This window comes from Stomoxys calcitrans, chromosome 2 (genome assembly GCF_963082655.1).
Source record: "Stomoxys calcitrans chromosome 2, idStoCalc2.1, whole genome shotgun sequence".
Lineage (NCBI taxonomy): Eukaryota > Metazoa > Arthropoda > Insecta > Diptera > Muscidae > Stomoxys > Stomoxys calcitrans.
Window position 1 is genome coordinate 208242000 of NC_081553.1, and position 20617 is coordinate 208262616.

The following is a 20617-nucleotide window of genomic DNA, read 5'->3' on the forward strand; positions in this document are numbered from 1 at the left end:
TTTAAAAGATTTATTTTATTTTTTATTTCACACAAGATTTAGTTTATATGCTTTATTTTACAATGGGGTATGTTGTGTTTTTCATAGTCACTTATCGTCATATTTTTATTTATATATAAATATGTATTGTTAACACACCATATTCTCTATTAAAATGTTGTATTAAAAAAATATGTTCTTGCTTCTTCGTTTAGAAATTATACTTTTACCTTCCTCGTCACGTTTTAAAACAAGACGTCGTTAAGATGATGCTTGAAAGTCTACAAAAAAAAATCATTACCAAAAACCGAAAAATAATGGTGGAATAGGGAAAACTATATTACATACCCAAATATTACAAAAAAAAAAAATGAAAAACTAAAAAACAATAACATATCGAAGAAAAAAAAAACGACTAATTTAAGAAAATTTGATTTTGTGTAGTTTAATACATATAAGTGTGTGGGGACTTGATGTAGTATTTGTATATATTTTATAATAAGACCTACAAAACAATTCACTTGTTTTAAAATTTAGATTTAAAAACATTTTCAAAATAGCAATAAGTTTTGTATAGAGATAGAATTTCGTTTTGGGTTTCAAATTATATAAACTAAAAAAAAACTCCTCTATAATCTGCCTTAGATGTGAGTTTTCTTTTTTGACATTTACAAAATCATAAAATGTGTTTATATTAATACATTATATATGCAGATGTGTGTATTGCATATGGCTTAAGGGATGACTTAAGATAAACACAAGACTTTAAAGGGCATGATAAAGTGAGCCTTGTAACTCGTTATCTTAAGCTACAAATTTCAATTATGAGCTATACAAGCTTCCAATTTAGGCTCCGCCCCTCTTGTATTCGGACATACAAATAATCAAGACTTTGTAGCATTTTTTTATTTATTGTTACTTATGCAGCTAAACTTATAAACTATAAAAATATTCATTTTTGGGGTTCAAAGAAATGGCGAAATAGAAAAATCGAACAAAATGTATTGCAAATGACTTTTGTATGACTTTTTTTTTTAATCTGTCACATTTGAATGAAGTATTGTAAAATAGAGCGCTAAGCACTTTATAATTGTTTTTAGTAACAAGCCATCATATTCAAAAAATATTTGTTTCGGAAACTTATGAAATGTCCAAAAAGTTTATAGCAGCAACTCTTTAACCCCATGCAATGCATATGCTAATGCATCGTTTAGTAAAAGAAACATTTCTTATTAACATTACAAATATCAAATTTGTGTTTGCTTTATTTTGTGTTGGGTGTATGTAGTATGTATGTTTTCATTTTTAAACAAATTGTACAAAAAATGTACTCTTTTATTAGTAAATATTTATTTCATAATGCTGCTCTTGTCAATTATTGATCAAAAATATTTCTGTTTTATTAATAATAATGAATGTCAAAAAAAAAAGAGAAATTGCGAAATTTTTATGTTTAGTTCTATCAGTTAGAAATTGCATGCTTTAAGCAACAATTTTAGTTGTTGTTCTTCTCTCTGTGTGTGTATGTGATTTCTTTTCATTATATATGCAGCAGTTCGTTGGTGTGTGGCGTTTGTAGTTTTATAGGCGGTGATGGTGTCGCCGCCATCCCCCATCGATCAACTTTAATGCATGTTGATTAACTTGTCAATAGGGCAATATTTATTTCCTTAACCATTTTTACACGATGTAACATTTTTTGTAAAGATTCTTGACTTAAGGGCTGAGTCGAATACCAAACCGGAGAGTCGGGTACACAAGATCGCTCCGGTTGTAAATAGAAGACGTCATTACGCGTTTTAACGCTTTCCGGACTAAAAACAAAAGCAAATTCATGTTATATTGTGTTTCTTTTTTTATAGGATTTCGGATTTACCATTTAGAAAGATAAAATTCGTATAAACGAACAGGGCAGCGTAGAGGGTTTTCTTCGTTCTCCTGTTGTTCATAAACCTTTTTCTTGCGGGGATTGGCTTCTGAAATGATGATAACATGTAAAATATTTGACAACATTTTAAAAACGACATACAGCTGTTAGTTTTAAAAATAAAGAAATAAAAAAAGGTAAACAATGTAGTAAAAATTCGTTTATCGTCTGTGGGCGGGTTGAAATACTGGCGAGAACATCAGAAAAAATTTTCAGCGGTGGTTATCCCCTCCTATTGTGAGTTTCTGTACCATTCGGTATGGCAGCCATGTATAAACTTCTTTACAAGGAGGTGTCGCATTGCGGCACATATAATATGGCGGCCACCGTAGCGCAGAGGTTAGCATGTCTGCCTATGACGCTGAACATCGGGTTGGAATACTGGCGAGAACATCAGAAAAAATTTTCAGCGGTGGTTATCCCCTCCTATTGCTGGCGATATTTGTGAGTTACTGTACCATTTGGTATGGCAGCCATGTATAAACTTCTTTACAAAGAGGTGTCGCATTGCGGCACGCCGTTCGGACTCAGCAATAAAAAGAAGGCCCCTTATCATTGTGCTTAAACTTGAATCGGACAGCTCTCATTGATATGTTAGAAGTTTGCTCCTGCTCCTTAATGAAATGTTCATGAGCAAAATTTGCAATGGATGTCGAAAGCTGAACCAAAGTCATGATGTTAAATATCAGCAGCATAGCACCAAAAAATAAGTAAAGTCCGAAAACTCCACCAAAGAATTAAACATCACACCGATGGTTTTGGCACAGCCAAATCTAATTAGAGATAAAGAAGGCAATCTGATACGAGATTCACATTCTGTGCTTAAGATATGGAAAGAACATTTTTCCTAGCTGCCGGTAACGAGGAAACCTCAAAATCTAACCCCTAATAACTGTACAGAATGTATACACCGATGGTTTTGGCACAGCCAAATACTACTTAGAGACAAAGAAGGCAATCTGATACAAGATTCACATTCTGTGCTTAAGATATAGAAAGAACACTAACTAGCTGCAGGTATTCGATAGTGCCGGTAACGAGGATACCTCTAACCCCTAATGACTGTATAGAATGTATACCTTCTAGTCAGAATGCGGTTAGCTTAGCAATAAATCGGATAAAGAACAACAAAACAGCAAGAGCCCTGAGCTGCCAGCTATAAACTATGTGTATATGAGCGGAAGCGATACACTGATGAGGCATATGGATTAGCTGGTCTGCGAAATTTTATAATGATTTGGAACCTTAGCAAACTGGCTGGTTGACTTCCAAACTGAATCAAAGCAAAGTTAGGATATCGTTCTAATGCGGTGTTTAAACTTCGTACGCATGCAAATTACTGAATCAAAGCAACTGCGGGCTCTATTATTATTATTAAATATGTTAAAAAAAATCAAATAAGTGTTAAATATATTAAAAATGTTACCCACACATGCCTTAATTTATTACCCTGTCTTTTCTTTTAATCTTTTTTTTATAGTATGTGCAATAGCAAAAAAAAAGTTTAAGCTTGGTTGCTTTAATGGTGCGTAAAAAATTCTTTACCGATACATTTTGAAATAGTGTACAATGTAGAAGTTTAGTTTCGTGACATTTTGAAACACTGTACATTATTCGAATACAAATCAATTAACATTTTGTAAGTCAGGCACTATGTCCCATACAGAACTGTGTGGAAAGAAAGTCTTGTCCCCACTGTGGAACGATTTTCGCCCTTGATTAGGGGACTTATTAAATCACATTAGATGTGGAGGCTTTAAGGGTCATACATTGGTAGGTCGTCTACCAGAGAACTGCATGAGACCGAAAATTTGCCACTCAACAGCCACTTTGGCCAAAGCAATTGTCTATATCGCATGCCGCATAAAAACAAAGTTGGCTAGAAACACACTTTCTAGTCAGAATGCGGTTATACAATAGAGTGAGAGATGCGGCACGTTTTAGTAATCGTTCAGTGGATTTGGTTTTCAATTTGGTCAACCGACATCGTGTTTTGTTTGCAATTGAAACCACTCAGATGAGTGTCATATGAAGCCAAAGCAAGCAGAGGATTGAGACATCAAGTTTTGTAGAGCGGCATAGATATACTCCGCTGTTTTTTTCACTTGCGTTTTAATTTTTGGATGAGAATTACTTTTATCGGTGATCTACGTGCTGTCTGTCTCCGTCTGATGAAAAGTGGCAGACTTACTTTCATTTTTTTTTTTCTTTACCCAAGCCATTACAAAGCACGCAAATTAACTTCAGCTCTCATAGCATTGAAAGGTAGCTGAGCATGTATGTCTTTTTTTCAGTTGCGCTAAATGCAAGCCATCATGCGTATTGCTTAAAATGCAAAATATGATTGGCTTTCATGTTATGATCATCGGCAAACGCACTTACAATCGCTCAACGGATTTAAAGGAGCATTTTATTTTTTGCTCCTTGAGAGTCGTAAGCGCCGACAAAGATTGCTGGTATAAGGTGTGAGCGTGCCATTCGTTTCGTGTACACTCATTTTTAATGTGGCTTGCTGCTGTCTACGATGTAAGTACGACACTAACCATGTTTGACACATTGCAATTGTGGTGTGTTAAAGGTATTTTGGGCGGGCTGCAAGAATCGCGATTTCGGCCTTTGCCAGGGGCCTCATCAGCTTGCGATGCCACAAAATAAAATAAAAAAGTAAAAAAAAAGTAAAAGTAACAACAAATAAAAAAAAAAACAATTGAAAATATTTACCAATGAAAAAAAAAATAAATAAAATAAATATAAACATAAAATAAATATAAAAATAAAATAAATATGAAAAAAAATAAAACCAATGAAGAAAATACAAATAAAATATAAATATTAAACCAATAAAAATATAAAAATTACACCAATAAAAAATATAAAAATTAAACCAATAAATGAAATAAGAATGTTAAAAAAAATAATTACAATAAAAAATATAAAAAAATAAATAAATAAATAAAAATAATTAAATAAAAATAAATAAATAAATAAATAAAAATAAATAAATAAATAAAAATAATAAAAAAATACCAAATTTAAATTAAAAAAAATAATAAAAAACCAAATTTTAATTAACAAAAAAATTAAATTTAAAAAAATTAAATTGACAAAAAAGTTAAATTAAAAAGAAATTAAATTAAAAAAAAAATAAAAAAAAAACCAAATTTAAATTAAAAAAACAATAAATAAAAAAACCTAAAAAAAATTCAAAAATAATAAAAATATACAAAAAAAAAATTATTACTTTCTTTTTCGAGGTTACTTTTTAGTTTTTAAAGCGCACAACAATACATATAATAATAATAAAAACATTATTAAAAACTTAACCAAATTATAGAACACTTAAAAAGGTCAAATAAACACCAACACAAAAATAATTAAAAATATAATAAAATAATAAAAGCAAAATAAAGAGATTAAAACAAAAAAAAAATAAAAATTAATACAAAAACAAAAAATAAAGATTGAAACAAATAAAATCCTTTGATTCTAGTGCAATTCATCCACATCTGCAAACAATCCGAGTCTCACCCTTTTGTAAATAAATTAAAATACATGAATTGGCATGATAGGCAAACAAAAAACGTAGAAATTAACAAGTTTTCACACTTGTCTAACCACCACAACGATATTGTGACGGGTATATTAAATTGTAGATAATTTTAGTCCTTGGTTGTTGTTTTTGTTGTAACCACATATTGGCGTGAGAAAGTGCCGATTCTCTTAAAACTCCTATAGAGAACAAGCTCGTTCCGGTTCACAGGAATGATCGCCGCAAGAAAATGATGACAATTGTTTATATAAAAGCGCCAATAACTCGTCTTGCCATATCGGGCTTCATAGGCACTTAGTGTTTAAGCAATAGCCGGTACAGCCTGGCCTCCCACTGAGACTCTTTACTCGAAATCGCTGATTGTTCGCGACTTCATTTGCAGCTACTCCGTATGGTGCATTCAACTATGCGCAACCTGTGGACGCGATAGGTAGGGTAGCTTTCAGATGAGCTTTCCATGATAACGATAACCACTACACAGATGGGAGCTGAAAGTATCAACCTGTGTGGTGTTTATCCATTGTAATTCAATAGTTTTTATTTTGAGGAATAAAGAAGTGGATACTTCTTTAAATTCATGGTTGTTGTCTGATTCAAGTTCTACATCAATGATAGTGGGCTATCTATTTACATCTAATTATGAACGGCTTGCCGCAGAGCGACACATATTTCTAGTGAAGATTTGTCAGGATTCAATACTAAAGAAATGAATTTAGTAGGAAATGGACTTGCAATCTTATGTGCGACGGTAACATTATTGTTTTAAAAAGGTTACATCACTCAATATTGTATTTTCCGAAGCAGACGAACAGACGTGTGCATAGCATAGTGGTATGGGCCTGGTTTGGCATAATTCACATTCCTAATTGTCTTAATTTTAAAAATATTCAAACTTACCAAGACCAGCTTGTGGTGGATAGAAACGTAATAAAACATTGCGCGATCCTGGAGTTTTGGCCGTTTGACCAGTACGTTTCCAATGTTTCATAATATGTGAGAATGATAATTGCATATGTTCCTCCACGGTCTAATGCATAAGTTATAAAGAACAAGAGGGATTTAATACCAATTAATACAATGCAAATAGCAAACAAATATGTATTGCATACTCACCGTTAAATTGAAATGTTTTGTATTGAAAAACATTAATGTACTCAAGAGTACATGCGGCGAATGAGCACCCAATTGTTTACACTCCCACAGATGCTCCTCCTCAACTCGAGTAACAATATATTCTGCAGCATTTCAGTACAATAAAAGCCAAATTAAAAAAAATAAAATTAAATATTAAAGGCAAACTTACGCGAATCATTATAAAGCACTGAAAACTTTCTGGCCACTTCGTCCAAGCAGTCAGTGAAACGTTCATAATAAGTATCTGTGAATATATTATCAATGCGTCCATTTTCATATAGATATTGTTGTATGCCTAAATTATAATAAATATATTGGTTAATAAAATCGTCTGTGGAAGAAAGTTGATATCTTCATACCTAGCACTAGGTAATATATAGTATCTGGTGCATACTCTGTGCCATTGGGTTTGCGCACTTCTTTTACAAACAAACACAGCGAATAGTTCAATTCGTCGGCTGTCATTTGCAATAGTTCCGTTTTAAAGGGACGTCTTCTCATGGAACTCTTTTCGATATCGGCATTCTTAGTCATAACCCATTGCTTCCAAGCGTTGACGCCGAATGTGAATTTTAAGCACATATTTGCATCGGGTTTCTCGACAGGCTGCATTGGCTGAGGAGGTGGTTGCGGCGATGGTTCCATTTCTTCAATTCTTTGACGTTTAACGGGAGAACGGCTATTACGCGGCGACACTAGAGAGACGACAGCTCCACGTTTGCGACCGCGGCCCCCTCTATAATTAATACATATATACATAAAAAGGATAATTGTTGGGCTTGTATTCAACCAGACATAAACTTACCTTTGTGCGTCCATCATATGGTGCTGTGGCTGCATATGATGTCCACTCATATGACTCATTGAGTCGTCATGTTGCACCATGCCAGGCGGAGGATTAGTAATAGTATTAGCTGTAACGGCCGATTCCAAATCAATTGTGCTGGTGGGTTGATCGTATTCGCCAGTAGCCATTTTTAGTGCCATCTGAAGTACATCTTCACCGTATGAATTATTAGCTACGTCAACTTGTTGTACACTATTATTATACTGAAGCGACACAACAGCCGGATCCGGTTTAATCTCATCTTCGGAATCCGAATCTGATTCACGTTTCTCCTCTGCCACCATTTCGGCCATCATCAAAAGTTCTGCTTCAAATGGATCAGCTGGCATTTTATCTTGGATCTTTTTAATCTCCTTCATAATACCCTGAGCTGAATTGCGTGTTGTTGGTATGAAAATAGGTACAGGAATGGGAAGCGGAATAGGAACTGGCACTGGAAACGGAGCTGAATACATATACATTGGTTGAGGCAAATATATAGGAACAGGCACTGGTATTAGCACCTTGTTCGAATAGTCCTTATCGGTTTGTGTGCCGACGGTATTTGTTTTTGGTTCACATTGGAAACCAACGGTGACTGTTTGTGGCTTGCAGCTAGTTTGAACGTTACGAACGGCTGGGGGTAATGGAGGCACGGCCACAATTTTAGTTTCCGTTTGTACGGAGACCTTTTCGACAACTTTTTCTGCAACATTATTAGAAGCTAAAGCAGCTGATGCGGCAATACTTGCCGAGCGTTTGCTAACAGCTGCAAGTCTGGGCGGAGAAGGTGTTAACGACCTATCGATCACTGGCGCTTTCCGCTGTCTTCGTCCTAACACTGGTTGGTTATTAACAGCTGCTGGAGGTGGAGGGGTTGGAGCTGGAAGCGGCGGCGGAGGAGAATCGGCTTTACGACCCCTTACGCGTGTGCGTCTAACAGTTACATTACCAATCATCGTCTCAGTTTCCCCGCTAGCCAATGATGAAACTGTCGATATTACCGGCATTGTAGGCTGCTTTTGTTTTGTTGCAGAATTTTTATTTTGCAATTTTATCTGTTTTACAAAAGGCATAGCAAGAAATTAGTAAAGAAAAAGGAATCTAATGGAAAGAATGAAAAAATAATGGAAAAAAATTCCTATTTGAATTTTCGAACTTTGACAGAATCGGAAGTGTTCGGAATGTGAACTTGTATGACAATTCCAAGAAAACTTTATTAACATACACACGCAAACACATCGCCATTGGGTAAATTGTACCCATTCTATTACATTTTTAGGAGTTGCCATAACATCATTTGATAAACATAGTTGCCATCATTAATAAAAAATTGCAGTACGCCACACACAACGAATAGCGAATCAGAAGAGGGATATAATCAACACATAAAATACGTACTACACTCCAATAAATGGTGTATGTACACATAATATGCATAAAGACGCGACTTACGTACATAAAGTGTTAACAATGTGATGTGTTGTTGTATGTTGTTTGGCGATAAGCAAAGAGATATTTTACAAGTATTTGAACATGGTAGGTGGCAAAAAATATCACAAATGTAACATTGCTTAATTGTTAAAAATCGTCTATAAAAAAGGGACATAACTTTTCTAAAAATATTAGAGTTGCTCGAATAAAATAATCAATTTTATTAATATTTTGAGAGTGTTAACAGTAATTACAATAAGTGAGGTTATTAAATGGTTAAAGTAGGTGAGAATTTGCAATAATTTTTTATTTAACAAAGGTTTATTATAGATTCAATAGGAGGCGGTTAAGTTTTTGGTGCAAACTTTATATAAAATAAATAATAATACCGGGATATTGTCGTTAATCTTTGCATATCATTTTTATTTCATTAATTTAAAGATGAAAACAATTGTAACAAACTGGAAATGAGAATTGTGAATAGGGAGAAATCAGTCTACTCGACAGTCCTATGAGAATACATGTCGCCAAATACCACCCTAATCGAGGGGAATGTTGATGTACAATAACAATTTTTAAATGCAGCTTTAATAAGACTTAGCATAATAAGCTATGCGTAAGAACAGTAAGAAGGAAGATTTATTTACTGAAAAAATGGGAAGGCCCTCATAAACAATTTTCTTTCTAAAAATATGTGCAATCTGCTTTTTACAGCCCTCCAAATCGTTGATTTTCTGTTTTATTCTTTAATTTTTGGTGAATCATTTGTGTTTGATAGTTGTCATTAGTACTTCAATAATAAAAACTATTGCAAACTCTGGAAGGAATGTTGACTGTTGTTGTTATGCTTCCATGGCTCAACCACTAACGGTTGATTCAACCGAACAGCTGTTAACAGCCGGCCAGATTTGACGGAATTAAGCTGTCAGATTTTTGTGTACGATATTTTCTTTTTTTGTGTATTTTGCACTTCCTGTACACGTACAAATACACGTGCACAAATTTTTTCAGATTTTGTAAACCCACTAGCCGACAAAATGGTGAGTTTTTTGGATTTTTGTCATATGAAATCCGTCAAATCTTAGTTTTATTAATCTTCTGTTAAACAATCTACACAACTCTACCTACAATCAAGAGGATTGACAACTCTACCTACAATCAAGAGGATTGAGATATGGCAACATTGCATTCAGATCAGGTGTTTATCTTATCCTTGGTCCGGCTCGCCCAATTTTCAAGTAAAAGTTAGAACCACAAATATTTTGCTTACGAAAATAAAAGGCAGGAACATTGAGGTCTGATCTATGTGGTGTTCATTGATGTCATGAGAAGCTCCAATCAGTCAGATGTCGGGCGGCACCGGTTCTTGCACAAATACTGAGTGCCTATGATGCTTGATATAACAAGGCGTGTTACTGGCGCCTTTTAATAACCAATGGCCACACTGATTCAGCGGCGATCGGTCCTTTGAACCGGATCGAGCTTGCTTATATACAGGAGCATGATAAAGATCGCCACCTCTATATGGAATGTGGCTACGCTATCAACAAAAATAAATGACACTGAACTGGCAACAATGATTTCCTGTTAACTAATCAGTTTTGTTTAATATCAGCTCCTAGAAGCCAACTACTTTTTCGAAATATTTTATATTTGTTGTAAGCCCTATTTCTACAGATGAAAGTTATGTGGGGTAGAATCCAAAGTTTTGAAGACTTTATCAGGTTATACCTCGACAAATGTTATCTCCTACTTCATGGGGCTGTTGAAACGCCCAACTGTGATAGTTGCTGGTGCACGGACTCATCACACCATGGCATTTCTGATTGTTTGAAGCATGAAGAGCTCAGAGATTATAAATGTTTCTATTATTTCATTAATGTAAAGGATATTTGGAGAATTAGAACATCCATTTATATAAAAAGCTTGTTTCACTCATGTCGTTAAACATGGAAAAATAAGTGATTAACACATCCATTTGGAACAATCAAAGTGCGTTTTAAATATCTATAATTTATTCAATAGGATAGTAAATGCGATTGCTAGATAAAATAAAATAGATGAAGTGATATACTTACATGAACTCCACTGGGTTTCTGTTGTTGCTGTGCTCCCTTCAACTTTACACGTTTTGGCAAACCAGTGGGAAATGGTGCACTCTGCTGTTGCTTACTTGAAGACTTCTGATTTGAAGTACTGAGACTGTGACTTGGCGATGTACTATTCGCAGAAGCCGCATTATTATCACTCTCCAAGGTAAGCGGCGCACGTGCAAATTGACTTTGAAATTGCATGACACACTGATATGTGCAAAAATTGCGCATTGAAGCATCCGACATTGTCAAGTGATATTGGGGCGTGGCCATCGTAGTGCAGTTATCGCATTTGGTAACCGTTCTCGAAAATGCGCTGATAGATACTCCATAAAGCGTCAGACAATTAAGGGAGCACATTTGTATTTCCTGATTGTCCTGTTGCTTAAGGATCATATCAAAATTGTATTTTTTCACCTTACACCATTGACACGACACAATGCGGCGATTCACAACAATAAATATGTTTAAACATACGCGAGTACAAAATACTTTCGCTCGTTTCTCCGAGTATATTGTGAATGACTCGGTCGCTTTGCGTTCAAAGTATTTGCTGCACATACCGCACTGGTCCGCCACTATGTTGCTGACAAATTTAAATGCCGAAAAGCAAGGATTTGAGCAGAAATTATGCTCCTTGTCTTCCAATATGATCTCAACGCGTACGGGTTTATCATTATTGCACACAGCACAGATGTCATTGCGCAGTTTTTTCTTAGGATTGGCGATATTATCGTAGCGACGCATGCATGCCTGCGAACAAAAGTCCTTAAATTGTTCTTTATCACCCACGGGTGCCAAAAATCCCTCATTCCCCGAAGATATATCCTTTTGACAACAGGAACATGTTTTAAGACCTTTCTTGAATTCGTTAAGGCAGGACGCACAGCAAAATTGCCTTATGTCGAAACCAAAACGCACACAATATTTGCCTAAAGCTGGATGAGGCACATCTCCATGACAAGTTTGACAATTTGCGCCTATGGTACGCTGGTATTTGCCCAAACATATTTCATTGCAAAAATCCATGGTCTCCCACATAAGGTTTTTATCACCCAACTGAATTTCGGAAAAACAATCGGCACATCTGCGCACAAAACTTGCCGCTCTCTCTAGACGCGCAGCTTCCGCTTCAGCACCTGTACGAGCTATAACTCTAGAATCGGAATTGGACTTCTTCGGATTATCATTAGATATGGTTGTGGCTCCAATGTTGCGCACTCGTATTGAGTGGCGTTTGAGCTTAAATTTGTCGGGTTCTTCGCAACTTAAAAGGTTAAAACAATCATCGTTGCATATGTAGAAATTGTCTTCGTCCTGCTTAAAGAAATATTTACAACTTTTCGTTTTCTTGCATTGGAGACAGGGATGTTTATCATTAGATGATGCACCTCCGTTTTCACTGGAAGCCGGTAATTCCTCAACCAAAAACTTTTTACGCCGTATAAAGTATTTACCCGTATGGGCTTCCAAGAATGCCGTGCAACAGTCTTGGTCGCAGAGAAATGTCAATTCTGATGTTTCGGGGGACTTGTAACGAAAGCCACACATTTTCATCTCATTACAATGGATACATGTTTTCTTACATTGTACAATCCAAGAAATTATAGTTTTTGTACCGGTACCAGTTTCACTTGTACTATGCAGCTCCTCAAGCAATGGTTCTTCGGGTTCAGCGGCATTATTTTCTGCAAAAGGGAGGGAATAGACGTTAGAAAATCTACCTTCATAGAAAAACCTTTTAGGTCATAGCATTAACTACTGTGTTATTCAAAGGCAAAAAGTCATTAGCACCAACAGCTTTTGTACGCTATTGAGAGAAAGCTGGGAGAAAACTTACTAGCGGGATACATCTAAAGCAAAGGATAAAAATAATTGCTAAATAGGTTGAAGGTCAAAGTGACTTTTGGAAACTACATTTTCGAGATGAAATTTAAAAATAATTTATAAAATTAGAATGATTGAAGTACTGGCTGAACCTGTTTTTAATATTCGTCAAAGAAGGCTATAGGCCCATCAGAAAATTATGTTTTATATTGCTTTTAGCCCACAAAGGCTCAAAAACCATATGCAATTATCGGTCGATTTTCCCCCTTATTTTCAAAAAAGAACATTTACCTTGTGCATCTTCATTAACCTCTTGATTTTCTTCAATTGTACTCAATTGAGCTTCAGCTCCAGCTTGCTTAGTAGCTGCTTGAGCTTTGGCAAAAAGACACAAAAAGATACAAAAGTAAACAAATTAAATACTAACTACTACACAAGAACTTCTAGGAAACCATTATTCACTGCATCGAAAACTTAGCTACTCACCACTATTCTCTGTAGGTTCAGAGTTGTGTGCCTTGTCAGTATTATCTTTGCTACCCTCAGCTTCTTCATCTGCCGCCGTCGTATCCTTTTCAGCATTTTCTCTCGCTAGTATTGCTTGCTCTTTCTCTGCATCGGTAACTGTAGACTCCGTATCGTCTGGAATCAGGCAAACATCGGATTCTTCGGGTTCTTGTACATTTTCAACTGTTAAATTATGAAGAAAATTGTACATACATATAAACATGGAGATATTTATATAATTTTTATGGAACTTACCATCATCTTCGCCATCATTTCCTTCGGCATTTGACTCCTTTCTCTTTGCATTATTGCGATCTTTTGATCCATCTTCATTATCATTGTCATTGGCGTTGTCATTTTCATTTTCATTTTCATTGTCATTTTCATTTTTTTCCTCCTCATCACATTCTTGTTGCAGAGGTTCCATAAAATCATCCTGATCATTATCATTGCCAGTGTCATTGTCATTTTTCTCATTATCTATTGATTGATCGACATCCATGGTGTTGTCAATTTCCTCCAATTCCTCATCTTTGTCTTTTTCTTGGGGTAGTGTATTGTCGGCTTCCCCCAACATATCTGATTCATCATGTTCAACGACGTCTGCCACATTGGGATCAAATTGTTCAAAGTTTTGTGAGGCTGTGTTATCGCCTGAGCCTCCCTCATCTTCATCAACACCATCTGCATTTGCATTTTCATCTGGTACTTGCCCCGTAGATGTGGCCCTTGAATTGTCATCTACTTCAAAGGTCCCTTCCGAAATTTGATCAAAATCATCTTCATTCGCTCCCCCCGTACCGCCAGCAGCGGGTGCGCCACCATCTTTAGCCGCCTTCTTTTGTGTTTTATTTTCTTCTGTCTCTTTGCCAGATTGTTGAGTCGTTTCAGACTCTGGCCGCGCGGAGGAGTTCGCCTCATCCGTTTGAAATGAATCTAAACTTGATATTTCCTCCATTGTATTTTTATATTAAACGCCAAACGGATAACAGATTGGAAATAAATAAACATTAACTGCAACGGCATGAGATTAAAAAAAAATAAATTAATGGAATGTATTTCAACAGGTTAACATATCATATCATTGAGCTGATATTCCTTCGCCTGACTTCAACAACGAGAAACTATTTTTTTACCAGAAATACGCGTATGAAATTCAGTGCAAGACGTTACCGACTTTTACAAACATTTTTATGTATGAATTCTTCAAAGGCCTTACAGTTGGAGAAGTTTGTGTGGTAGTAACTATCTTTCTGCATCCATCCACTTGGGAAATTCAAACGGAAAATCGTATGTATGGCTGTATATGATAGAATTTGGCCCGCATAAGGCACAGATTTCAGTTTGACGGTACTTGGCATGATTCTTGATAGATCTTATAAAAAATTACTGTGAATTTGTATGAAATTGATACATCGTAATTAGCATATATTGGTTGCCCAAAAAGTAACTGCGGATTTTTCATATAGTCGGCGTTGACAAATTTTTTCACAGCTTGTGACTCTGTAATTGCATTCTTTCTTCTATCAGTTATCAGCTGTTACTTTAAGCTTGCTTTAGAAAAAAAGTGTAAAAAAAGTATATTTGATTAAAGTTCATTCTAAGTTTTATTAAAAATGCATTTACTTTCTTTTAAAAAATCCGCAATTACTTTTTGGGCAACCCAATATATATAAACCTGCAAATTAGCAATTTTTGCCCCTGAACATTCTATGGAACAGGAGCAAACTTCTCACATATCAATGAGTGCAGTCCGATTCAATTTAAAGCTCAATGATAGGGACCAATATTTTGTAGCCGTTTATGGCTTTTAATGGAGCGCCAAAGTTATGAATGTATATACAATATATTTTGATTAATAGTATCTTGCAGTTAAATGAGCTCATTTTTCTTCTTTTAAAATTTCCCATGCACATTCCATTAAGGAACAGGGGATACTTTTCTCATTTCAATGAGTACGGTCCGATTACAATTTAAGCTCAATGATCAGGGGCCTCCTTTTCTATGCCCAGTGCAAACGGCGTCCCGCATAGCGACACCACTTGGTAGAGAAGTTTTAACATGGCAGGATACCTTAGAAATGTAGCCAGCATTAGTAAGGGCATAACCAAAGCTGACATTCTCGCTGATGTTCACGCTGGGATTTGAACCCAGGCGTTGATATTCGCGTTCTTTTCCCACATACCTTTCATTTGAGCCATCTTTGCCTTGATCAGTTTATATGTCTACTTTGGGTTTGGGATCGGCGGCCTCCAGGACAATTAGCGCCGAAAATAGATATCATCATCGTGCTACAATCCCAGATAGTTTTCGTTTGAGTCCCATGTTAACATAGTCGGTAAATGAAACCTCGACCCCAAAAATTTGATAATAGATTCGTACTCTACCCTTGGTTGGACCACTTTATTGTGATAACCGGTCTTTATTTCAGTTTGAGCCCCATGTTAACATAGTCGGTAAATGAAACCTCGACCCCAAAAATTTGATAATAGATTCGTACTCTACCTTTGGGTTGACCACTTTATTGTGGTCTTTTTTTCAGTTTGAGGGTTTTTTGGGATAGGCGGGTTCCCAGACACTATACCCCATAATTGCATGTCAGATTCTTGATGCTTATGTCGCTGCAGCCATCCGCGACATTTTTAATAATAGTTTTAGGGGAGAGGACTACCCCTCTTTCAGGGATACTTCGAGCTCCGATCTGTGTGGTGTTAATCGTTATCAGAAGCTCAGCTAAAGGCAGTTAAAAAATTTTCAACGTTGACGCTTGAAAGGGAACGTCATTCTGCACTGCCACATATGAGTAGTGTATTTAGTCGTCAAAGTTAAAAATTGTTTAACTTTTGAGTGTTTTTTTTTGACATTTGTTTGCAGAGATGCATTTTTCAATGCGACTCTCCTCAACGCGCTCATTTAGGCCTTAAGAGCTATTGTGGAGAAAGGAATGCTCCGTACGAAGAAGCTGAATCGCATTCGGGGCCGAACAACAGTATCGAATGGAGAGTCTGTGAGATTCCCGCGACACCCCACAGGCCACAGATGAACATATCGACGTGTCGCAAATTGTATGACAAATATTTATAGGGAGCAACAGCATGCATATAGTAAAGGCAAATCCACTGAAACGACCTTTCACGACCTAGTCGGCTACATAGAGGGTTCTCTCGCTGTCAAGGAATATACAATGATAGCATTTCTGGACATTGAAGGTTCTTTCAATAATGTAAAACCGACGTAAATCATGAAGGAGTTGGAGTTTCTAGGCATAAACTGTACCTTAAGAAAGTTTATGAATAACTTATGTGGATCTAAAAAGATGGGTCAGCAGAGGAACACCTCAAGGTGTACTGTCTCCTCTACTGTAAAATATTACCATTAACAATATATTATTGTCTCTGGAAGAAAAAGGCGTAAAAGTGGTTGCGTATGCTGATCTCGTGGCAATTGCGTTTAGGGGAAAGTTTCCCAGCTCTCTAAGAGATATACTTCAGTAAGCTTTACGTGCAACAGCAATGTGGGCTACCGAAAGTGGTCTTGGTATAAATACGTGCAAAACAGAAGTAGTTTTTTCTTAGCAGGAGATACAAGTTGCCTACTGTGGAACCTGTCTCCTTGGTGGCGAGAATGTTCCATTTGCAGAATACACCTGCAAGAGAGCCATTGGTAAAAATTGGGGGTTTAGAAGGCGTGTCATGCATTGGGTATATACTGCAGTTGTCAAACTTATAATGCTATATGGTGCTGTGGTTTGGTGGACGACGCTTTAAAAGTCCACCTACTGCTCAATACTTAACTCAATACAAAAACTGCCCTCGACTGTCGCAGATCTCTTAACGAGATGGCTGAACAGTTTAAAATTCACCTGTTCTGGGTGCCGTGCCACAATGATATACCAGGGAATTGTAAAGCGGACGAGCTTCCGAGACTAGGAACTAACCTACACATTCCAGGGATACTGGACTCTGTAGGTATGTCTCATCTAGACTTGAAGAGGTCTACTGCTTTGCTGTCATTGGCTAGAACAGACGTCTCAGTCATTGTGTCCGTCATGACAGGTAACTGTCTAATCAGAAAACATGCTGACAGACTGAAGATTGCCAGCAACGACTTTTGTAGAAGCTGTGAGGACATCGAAGAGGAAGAGACTATAGAACATCTTCTAAGTGTGTGTCCCGCACTAGCAGTCAGAAGGAGTTCCACTTTAGGTTCTCATTTCTATGAGAACCTGTCTGATTTGGCGGATGTCAACATTTGCAAGATATTTTTATAAAGCGATCTGGATGGTTCAGCGTTAGGAACTGGAAGGCTTCTTCTGTTCTTGTGGTATCACAAAGGACGAAAATGATCTACTATTAAACGATATTAATTCTCATTCATTTCTTTACATGTGGCAGCTCTGAAAGTTGCAAAATTTAATATGAAACAAGGAATTTGGAGTAAATATCCAATTCTTTCGATTAAAACGAGCTTTTAATTCACCGAACAAATATGTAGAAACATATCTGCAAAAAAAATGGTACACTACATATGAGAATTCCTTCCGTTTATAGCGCACTCTATTCGTATACGATGTGCATAAAGAAAGCCTTGTGGACACAGAAAGTGACAGCACAAATGTCCTGTAATTGCACCTAAAGTTCACTCAGGATTACTTCTTATTTATATAAGAATAAGAAAGTTGCAGATGCAAATTCCCCCATGAACATTCCATGGAACAACGGTCCGAGCTTAATACAATAATATGAGACTTCGTTTTTATTGTCGATTCCGAAGGGATTGCCGCAGAGCGACACCAAGACTGAGGTTAATACTAGACCAAGGTAAATACCTCACAAGTTCGAAGGCATAACCATCTCTGAAAATTTGAAAATTATTTCTGATGTTCTCGCTGGGATTTAACCCCAGGCGTTCAACGTCAAAGGCAGACATGCTAACCTCGACGACGTTACGGTGGCCCCGTTACGAAAACTTAGACCTGCCAAAAATATGGGAATGCCAATTATTGATTTCAAAAACAAGCAAATTAAAAAACTAAAGAATTTGTTAAAAAAAAGGTCTGTACCTATTTTCATTAATTAATTAAAAACAGTATATTTTGCCTTCTAACTATTTGTAGACAAGAACCCACAAATCATAAATTCGGTATTTAATATATGCATATGTATTTCTGTACTTCTTATTTTATTCATATGAAGTAACCTCCCAACTCTAACTGTAATGGTGCCCTTTTTTATTTGCCACCTTAAAATCAATGGGAATAGGTGGTAGTTAAAAATGCATATGGTCACCTTAAACATATTTTTCCCGCCGTTGCGATGCGCAAAGAAGAAACACTCCAACTATAAAAACAACAACGCATACATATATACAACTGAGCCACAACGACTCACATTCACGATAATGAGACAACCAACCCGTCGGCCGCATGAAAAATACACAAAAAGTAGTGTACAACAAAGCAATATGGCCCACAAACTGTCAAGCAATCTCATGTACCGAAAGTAAATTACTTTGCCGAGTGTAGGGTGTTGAACAAAAGCAAAATTAAAGCAAAACCCTCAAGTGGACGGAATCGGAATGCACAATAGTACTATAAATATTTACCTTTGTAATAATGGGTATATATTTCCAAAATTAATCCGCCAACATGGGATACACTCCAGGAACAAACCCTTATGCGAGTGATGTAGTGTTTTTCAGAAGTACAGCAACGCACAGTGGAACCCAGCAATTGGAAAAGTCTATGCCGAAAAAAAGCCTTCCCCAATGTATACTTTTTAGCATCCAACGATCTTCAAATATCAACAAATTATTTTTGCAATATTCTCTTGCAGGTTTTCACTAATTTCTTTGTAAATTTATATGTTTTAACATTTATTTAAATCGTTTTATCGGTCGTCGGTCGTCTGTTGTTCTTCTTCTTTCAATGTGGTGAACTGTAGTGCTTGTAGTGTATTCGTAAGAGCAATCACAATCACTTTATTCTTTACACTTTTCAACCACTTGCATTATCGTAATTCACATAAATTCTTGTTTTTAACACTAAATTAACTTGGCGTATTGATTTGCGAAATAAATTATAGTAATTTACCCCCTAAAATTGTAAAATGTACTTGAGGGAACGCTCGCTCACTCATTAAATAGGCACATTTACAAATACAAATACTCGAATACTCGTTTGTGTGAATACGTCACGTTACGACGTTACGTATTCGTCATAAATAGGAACATTTATGAATACAAATACTCGTTTGTGTGAATACGTTACGTTGCGTATTCGTTTGTGTGAATGCAATGTTAAAGGCATCGTTGTGTTTCCAAGTACCATTTTTGTACCATCGTTGTATTTAAATGTACCAATTTGTCATATTTCATCAATGTATGTTTATATATAACAAAAGAAAGCAAATAAAAATAGGCAGTGTCTCAAAAATTCTTAGACATAATATTGTGCGAAATTTTTAAGATTTGAAGAGGAAATATTGGAAAATTAAATAATAATTTTTTTTATTTTATAAGACTTAAGTACTGAATTTTACATAAATGTAATTGTTGCCTTATGCTCTATCTCTTTTCAGCTAGAAAAAAAATCGATAACGATTAGTTATCGATAACGGTATGAATGACATGTACGGTGAAAGGGGGTGATGTTTTTACCCCACCGCTTTCCACTCTCATCGACAAACTGGAACAAGTAATGAACTAGAGAGCAGGAGAGCAGTTGTTGTTGTTGTAGCAGTGTGTTGTACACTGAGGCGACAGCCCTTGCCGATGGATAACTCCATCGGGTCACTCCAGTACGTATAACCGTCTGCCATGGGATTGAGCAGGAGAGCAGTGTCATGCTACTGCGGTCCCCTGGACCACATCGCTTAGATATGACAACCAAAATATTCGTGTATCGAAAGGTTAAATGCGCCAATAACCTTGTCATATCAACCATCATAGGCACCCAGTATTTATGCAAGTGCCGGTGCCGCCCGGCCTCTCACTGTGACTATTCACTCGATACAGGTATGCCGGTGATTATCCATAAGTGGAGCATCCCACAGTCTGCAACCTGTGGACGCCACCGGCAGCACCCAGCTGAGCTTCTCGTAATGACGATGAACACCACACTAATAGGAGCTGAGAGTTCCAACCCGTGAGGTGCTCATAGTCATCCCGGGCCGGGTATATGGGTCTCTGGTTCATTACAAGAAGGCGATCCTGGAGTTGCAAATCTACTCATGTTCATTCATTGTTTGTTTCAACGTAGACTATCCAAATTTGTGGTCTGTCAACACGAATGTTTCCATAATTTATATCCAAACTTAGTGATATCTCTTCACAGAGAAGTT

The 20617-nt window shown here is 36.4% G+C and overlaps 1 protein-coding gene across 2 annotated transcripts; it reads right to left on the minus strand.

Moving 5' to 3' along the window:
* LOC106083609 (zinc finger MYM-type protein 2) lies at positions 1 to 19429 on the minus strand. Of its 2 annotated transcripts, XM_013246745.2 has the most exons (12): positions 18882 to 19429; positions 13533 to 14291; positions 13257 to 13460; positions 13062 to 13145; positions 10929 to 12631; positions 7396 to 8474; positions 6950 to 7326; positions 6760 to 6885; positions 6570 to 6691; positions 6354 to 6483; positions 1856 to 1955; positions 1 to 1793 (listed from the first exon to the last, which is right to left on the minus strand). In XM_013246745.2, exons 2-12 carry the CDS (start codon positions 14233 to 14235, stop codon positions 1619 to 1621), a joined length of 4803 nt encoding a protein of 1600 aa, XP_013102199.1. In that variant the 5' UTR covers positions 14236 to 14291; positions 18882 to 19429; the 3' UTR covers positions 1 to 1618. The 2 variants fall into 2 exon arrangements, with proteins under 2 accessions (XP_013102199.1, XP_013102200.1); XM_013246746.2 differs by lacking the exon at positions 13062 to 13145.
* Positions 19430 to 20617: the final 1188 nt, after the last annotated feature.

What these genes read in the sequence shown, in the direction of transcription:
- LOC106083609 (XM_013246745.2), bottom strand. Translation starts at nt 14,235, where the DNA reads ATGGAGGAAATATCAAGTTTAGATTCATTTCAAACGGATGAGGCGAAC. An exon ending in TGAACCTACAGAGAATAGTG is followed by an intron (nt 13,146 to 13,256) that starts GTGAGTAGCTAA and finishes TTTTTGCCAAAG; the next exon opens with CTCAAGCAGCTACTAAGCAA. An exon ending in GGTTAATGAAGATGCACAAG is followed by an intron (nt 12,632 to 13,061) that starts GTAAATGTTCTT and finishes TCCCTTTTGCAG; the next exon opens with AAAATAATGCCGCTGAACCC.